The sequence below is a fragment of the Salmo trutta genome, unplaced genomic scaffold (assembly GCF_901001165.1).
Source record: "Salmo trutta unplaced genomic scaffold, fSalTru1.1, whole genome shotgun sequence".
Taxonomy (NCBI): Eukaryota; Metazoa; Chordata; class Actinopteri; order Salmoniformes; family Salmonidae; genus Salmo; species Salmo trutta.
Genome location: NW_021823195.1, coordinates 2299192 through 2306373, shown reverse-complemented (window position 1 = coordinate 2306373; position 7182 = coordinate 2299192). Strand labels below are relative to the sequence as shown.

At 53.4% G+C, this 7182-nt stretch overlaps 1 protein-coding gene across 1 annotated transcript in view; it reads right to left on the bottom strand.

Annotated features, from left to right (window-relative positions):
- Nucleotides 1–5697: 5697 nt before the first annotated feature.
- LOC115189549 (nuclear receptor-binding factor 2) overlaps nt 5698–7182 on the bottom strand; it is a 5015-nt gene continuing 3530 nt past the window's right edge. The window contains exons 3-4 of the mRNA XM_029748175.1: nt 6764–6804; nt 5698–6502 (exon numbers count right to left, since the gene is read on the bottom strand). Coding sequence (XP_029604035.1) covers nt 5876–6502; nt 6764–6804 — 668 coding nt within the window. The 3' untranslated portion in view covers nt 5698–5875. The remainder of the gene's footprint in view (nt 6503–6763; nt 6805–7182) is intronic.

Sequence of the window (7182 nt, the reverse complement as noted above, 5' to 3'; positions counted from 1 at the left end):
GGAGACAGTCCTCTTCCAGAGCACCATGTCCTGAATGGAGACAGTCCTCTCCCAGAGCACCATGTCCTGAATGGAGACAGTCCTCTTCCAGAGCACCATGTCCTGAATGGAGACAGTCCTCTTCCAGAGCACCATGTCCTGAATGGAGACAGTCCTCACCCAGAGCACCATGTCCTGAATGGAGACAGTCCTCTTCCAGAGCACCATGTCCTGAATGGAGACAGTCCTCACCCAGAGCACCATGTCCTGAATGGAGACAGTCCTCTCCCAGAGCACCATGTCCTGAATGGAGACAGTCCTCTCCCAGAGCACCATGTCCTGAATGGAGACAGTCCTCTTCCAGAGCACCATGTCCTGAATGGAGACAGTCCTCACCCAGAGCACCATGTCCTGAATTGGAGACAGTCCCCTTCCAGAGCACCATGTCCTGAATGGAGACAGTCCTCTTCCAGAGCACCATGTCCTGAATGGAGACAGTCCTCACCCAGAGCACCATGTCCTGAATTGGAGACAGTCCCCTTCCAGAGCACCATGTCCTGAATGGAGACAGTCCTCACCCAGAGCACCATGTCCTGAATTGGAGACAGTCCCCTTCCAGAGCACCATGTCCTGAATGGAGACAGTCCTCTTCCAGAGCACCATGTCCTGAATGGAGACAGTCCTCACCCAGAGCACCATGTCCTGAATTGGAGACAGTCCCCTTCCAGAGCACCATGTCCTGAATGGAGACAGTCCTCTTCCAGAGCACCATGTCCTGAATGGAGACAGTCCTCACCCAGAGCACCATGTCCTGAATTGGAGACAGTCCCCTTCCAGAGCACCATGTCCTGAATGGAGACAGTCCTCACCCAGAGCACCATGTCCTGAATTGGAGACAGTCCCCTTCCAGAGCACCATGTCCTGAATGGAGACAGTCCTCTTCCAGAGCACCATGTCCTGAATGGAGACAGTCCTCACCCAGAGCACCATGTCCTGAATTGGAGACAGTCCCCTTCCAGAGCACCATGTCCTGAATGGAGACAGTCCTCTTCCAGAGCACCATGTCCTGAATGGAGACAGTCCTCACCCAGAGCACCATGTCCTGAATTGGAGACAGTCCCCTTCCAGAGCACCATGTCCTGAATGGAGACAGTCCTCTTCCAGAGCACCATGTCCTGAATGGAGACAGTCCTCTCCCAGAGCACCATGTCCTGAATGGAGACAGTCCTCACCCAGAGCACCATGTCCTGAATGGAGACAGTCCTCTCCCAGAGCACCATGTCCTGAATGGAGACAGTCCTCTCCCAGAGCACCATGTCCTGAATGGAGACAGTCCTCTCCCAGAGCACCATGTCCTGAATGGAGACAGTCCTCTCCCAGAGCACCATGTCCTGAATGGAGACAGTCCTCACCCAGAGCACCATGTCCTGAATTGGAGACAGTCCCCTTCCAGAGCACCATGTCCTGAATTGGAGACAGTCCTCTCCCAGAGCACCATGTCCTGAATGGAGACAGTCCTCTCCCAGAGCACCATGTCCTGAATGGAGACAGTCCTCTTCCAGAGCACCATGTCCTGAATGGAGACAGTCCTCTCCCAGAGCACCATGTCCTGAATGGAGACAGTCCTCACCCAGAGCACCATGTCCTGAATTGGAGACAGTCCCCTTCCAGAGCACCATGTCCTGAATTGGAGACAGTCCTCTCCCAGAGCACCATGTCCTGAATGGAGACAGTCCTCTCCCAGAGCACCATGTCCTGAATTGGAGACAGTCCTCTCCCAGAGCACCATGTCCTGAATTGGAGACAGTCCCCTTCCAGAGCACCATGTCCTGAATGGAGACAGTCCTCTCCCAGAGCACCATGTCCTGAATTGGAGACAGTCCTCTCCCAGAGCACCATGTCCTGAATGGAGACAGTCCTCTCCCAGAGCACCATGTCCTAAATTGGAGACACTACGAAAAGAAACAATTCATACTGCTGGAGGGACTTTCCTCCTGTTACAGACAGCCAGAGGAGAATGTAGCCTGGTCTCAGATCCGTTCGTGAACTCTTCGTCTTTGCCAAACACATCTGGGACCAGGCGAAGGAGGAGTGTTGTCTGCATAGCCAGAGCCCAGTGAAACAGGGAATACAGACGGTTGTTATTGCTGAGGTTTGGTATCTCTATTATCCAAACGGAGACACCTCTACCCAGATCTCTAGACCAATGACGTGTGTCTATGATACAGACGTGTGTCTATGATCTCCACAAGAACAGAAAAAAAAAAAAAAAAAAACGGACCCTCCCTCAAGCAGTTGTCCTTCTCCGTTTAGGCAAATTAAAAGTTACGAGGTTCTACGCTTGTTTTCATTTATTAAGAAACATTTAAAATGCCAAAAGAAACAAACAAAAAACGTTGCATTGAAGGGCTTATGGACAAACATTTAAATGTCACCATTAAAATCTAAACTCAACATCCTTCACATGTTGTTGGTGATGAGGATGAAGGAAAGGTCAGGATTTAAACTACAGGTTCACTCAGTGATACTATTCTCTACGAGGGCTGCAGAATTACAGGAACCTTAAATTAATTACCCAGAAATCCTGGAAGGAAGTTTCCCGGGAATAAGCAGAATAATCCGGAAGCGTCCAACCAGGTCTTCTGGAAAGTTCCTGGAGTTTTGCAACCTCACTCTCCCCACGCAGACGTCTCCACTGGATATCTGACAGACAGCTGGTGGGGCACAACACAACAACACTCACACACTGTGGATGGAGGTCAGGCTCCATAGAGGCTCCACTGCAGCGGCTGTCTGCCCCCTGGTGGGTATCAGAGGGTCGTCCCTGGTGGGTATCAGAGGGTCGTCCCTGGTGGGTATCAGAGGGTCGTCCCTGGTGGGTATCAGAGGGTCGTCCCTGGTGGGTATCAGAGGGTCGTCCCTGGTGGGTATCAGAGGGTCGTCCCTGGTGGGTATCAGAGGGTCGTCCCTGGTGGGTATCAGAGGGTCATCCCTGGTGGGTATCAGAGGGTCATCCCTGGTGGGTATCAGAGGGTCATCCCTGGTGGGTATCAGAGGGTCAGCATGTCATCCCTGGTGGGTATCAGAGGGTCAGTACGTCATCCCTGGTGGGTATCAGAGGGTCATCCCTGGTGGGTATCAGAGGGTCATCCCTGGTGGGTATCAGAGGGTCGTCCCTGGTGGGTATCAGAGGGTCGTCCCTGGTGGGTATCAGAGGGTCGTCCCTGGTGGGTATCAGAGGGTCAGTCTGTCATCCCTGGTGGGTATCAGAGGGTCGTCCCTGGTGGGTATCAGAGGGTCATCCCTGGTGGGTATCAGAGGGTCATCCCTGGTGGGTATCAGAGGGTCAGTATGTCATCCCTGGTGGGTATCAGAGGGTCAGCATGTCATCCCTGGTGGGTATCAGAGGGTCAGTACGTCATCCCTGGTGGGTATCAGAGGGTCATCCCTGGTGGGTATCAGAGGGTCATCCCTGGTGGGTATCAGAGGGTCAGTATGTCATCCCTGGTGGGTATCAGAGGGTCAGCATGTCATCCCTGGTGGGTATCAGAGGGTCAGTACGTCATCCCTGGTGGGTATCAGAGGGTCATCCCTGGTGGGTATCAGAGGGTCGTCCCTGGTGGGTATCAGAGGGTCGTCCCTGGTGGGTATCAGAGGGTCAGTCTGTCATCCCTGGTGGGTATCAGAGGGTCAGTATGTCATCCCTGGTGGGTATCAGAGGGTCAGTCTGTCATCCCTGGTGGGTATCAGAGGGTCATCCCTGGTGGGTATCAGAGGGACAACCAGTCAGGGCCTCCAGATATAGAGGCCTGTTATCATCCCTGGTGGGTATCAGAGGGTCAGTCTGTCATCACTGGTGGGTATCAGAGGGTCAGTCTGTCATCCTTGGTGGGTATCAGAGGGTCAATATGTCATCCCTGGTGGGTATCAGAGGGTCATCCCTGGTGGGTATCAGAGGGTCGTCCCTGGTGTGTATCAGAGGGTCAGTATGTCATCCCTGGTGGGTATCAGAGGGTCATCCCTGGTGGGTATCAGAGGGTCATCCCTGGTGGGTATCAGAGGGTCATCCCTGGTGGGTATCAGAGGGTCATCCCTGGTGGGTATCTGAGGGTCAGTATGTCATCCCTGGTGGGTATCAGAGGGCCAGTACGTCATCCCTGGTGGGTATCAGAGGGTCAGTATGTCATCCCTGGTGGGTATCAGAGGGTCATCCCTGGTGGGTATCAGAGGGTCAGTATGTCGTCCCTGGTGGGTATCAGAGGGTCATCCCTGGTGGGTATCAGAGGGTCATCCCTGGTGGGTATCAGAGGGTCATCCCTGGTGGGTATCAGAGGGTCATCCCTGGTGGGTATCAGAGGGTCATCCCTGGTGGGTATCTGAGGGTCAGTATGTCATCCCTGGTGGGTATCAGAGGGTCAGTATGTCATCCCTGGTGGGTATCAGAGGGTCATCCCTGGTGGGTATCAGAGGGACAACCAGTCAGGGCCTCCAGATATAGAGGCCTGTTATCATCCCTGGTGGGTATCAGAGGGTCAGTCTGTCATCACTGGTGGGTATCAGAGGGTCAGTCTGTCATCCTTGGTGGGTATCAGAGGGTCAGTATGTCATCCTTGGTGGGTATCAGAGGGTCATCCCTGGTGGGTATCAGAGGGTCGTCCCTGGTGTGTATCAGAGGGTCGTCCCTGGTGTGTATCAGAGGGTCAGTATGTCATCCCTGGTGGGTATCAGAGGGTCATCCCTGGTGGGTATCAGAGGGTCATCCCTGGTGGGTATCAGAGGGTCATCCCTGGTGGGTATCAGAGGGTCATCCCTGGTGGGTATCAGAGGGTCATCCCTGGTGGGTATCTGAGGGTCAGTATGTCATCCCTGGTGGGTATCAGAGGGCCAGTACGTCATCCCTGGTGGGTATCAGAGGGTCAGTATGTCATCCCTGGTGGGTATCAGAGGGTCGTCCCTGGTGGGTATCAGAGGGTCATCCCTGGTGGGTATCAGAGGGTCAGTATGTCGTCCCTGGTGGGTATCAGAGGGTCATCCCTGGTGGGTATCAGAGGGTCATCCCTGGTGGGTATCAGAGGGTCATCCCTGGTGGGTATCTGAGGGTCAGTATGTCCTCCCTGGTGGGTATCAGAGGGTCAGTATGTCATCCCTGGTGGGTATCAGAGTGTCAGTATGTCATCCCTGGTGGGTATCAGAGGGTCATCCCTGGTGGGTATCAGAGGGTCATCCCTGGTGGGTATCAGAGGGTCATCCCTGGTGGGTATCAGAGGGTCAGTATGTCATCCCTGGTGGGTATCAGAGGGTCATCCCTGGTGGGTATCAGAGGGTCATCCCTGGTGGGTATCAGAGGGTCCTCCCTGGTGGGTATCAGAGGGTCAGTATGTCATCCCTGGTGGGTATCAGAGGGTCATCCCTGGTGGGTATCAGAGGGTCAGTATGTCATCCCTGGTGGGTATCTGAGGGTCATCCCTGGTGGGTATCAGAGGGACAACCAGTCACGGCCTCCAGATATAGAGGCCTGTTATCAAAGCAGAGAGATCACTGAAGACAGTCACTCCCTTTTCACTTCATTTCAGACATTTTCAAAGGCACAATTTCTGCAAAGAGTTTGTTGTTATTGTGTGTGTGTGTGTGTGTGTGTGTGTGTGTGAGATGTAGTACCCAGTAGTAGAGACACTGAGGAGACAGACAGAACAAGGAGAAATGACCTTGACCAACTTGTCACTGTGACCATTTGTGTTTGCTATCTAGTGGCTGAGGCCACCGACCAAACAAACACTTTTATTGACATTTGCCAGCTTTCTTCCAGTCTAGTCTGGACAGTCTCTCTGTAGAGAGGCTTCCTTTAGTTAGGTAGGACTGGACTGGACTGGGGTCTCTTGTCTGTCCGCCTGTCTCATCACAGCTTGTTGTCTCTGTCCAGCAACGCCTGCAGCTCGTGCTGGATGTCCTCGGGGAGCTCCAGGGCAGGCAGGTCGTCCAGAGAGATGTCCTGGGTGGGCATCTCCAGAGGTGGCAGGTTAGGTATGGAGATATCTTTGTTCTTCCTCTCCTCTGACTGAGGCAGAACCCAAAGCTCTGATTTCTCCAGTAAGTCTTTGTCCGCTGCGTCCCTCTTCAGACGGACGTTCTCCCCTCGCAGGCGCTGGTTGTCCCGGGACAGTTTGTCGTTCTCTTCCAGCAGATGATCAATGTGACGCCGCAGGTTAACGATAGTGGTCTGCTGCTCTTCCAGACGTGTCTTGTCGTCCTTGTGGGCCTTGCTGCCGGGGCACGGTGTCGGGGGAGGAGGGGAACCCTTGTTCTTCAGGAGGTACAGCCAGGTGTCGTACTCCCTCTCTGGGTGGCGCGGGGGCTGGTCGGTCACGAGGCCGGGGGGCTGGTCGGTCACGAGGCCGGGGGGCTGGTCGGTAGAGGGGTGGATCTGGAGGACCATGGGCTTGCCCTCCTGTCTGGTCCTCTTCTCCTCAATAAGACGCTGCTGCTTCACGTGGCTGTCCCTCTGGAGCGCCATGGACAAACCAGCCTGGAGGAGACAGACAGGCCTCACTGGGACATGACTCAACACCTCACTGGGACATGACTCAACACCTCACTGGGACATGACTCAACACCCCACTACAACTACAACATGACTCAACACCTCACCACGACTGTAACATGGCATCCTTTATTCAAATAACCAAAGACAGAACTAAATATTGGTCAACATTGACGGACGTTTGGTCAATATTCCCTCCATCCGTCCCACAATACACCACAACACCCTACTGAACCCCAGTCTCACCTGTTCACACTCCGTTAACTTCATGGCTTCCCTCAGCAGCTCTGCAACACACACAGATGACCCGTTTAATATCAGCCTAGTATCTCTATCTTGAGCATAACAGAGTAATGACTGCATTATAAACAGCCCACAGTCTTCCTGGGCAGAATGACATTCAGATCACCCAGTTTAGCTTCTACTGTTAGCTTCTTTATTAGTGTTGCAAACAGAGCAGACAACACTTCTCATAATGTTCTCACTATCTGTTACGTCATCTCTGTGTAGTCTTTAGTCTGTCAGGCACCGGCCCCGTGACACACAGCCTGTCAGACATTGGGGTTGTTAGCTGATATAACTTTTGTATCACATCAGATTCTCCTAGGACGTGTTTATTTTGCCCTGATTTCCCTGGAGACTGAACTGGCACACATAGAGAGAAC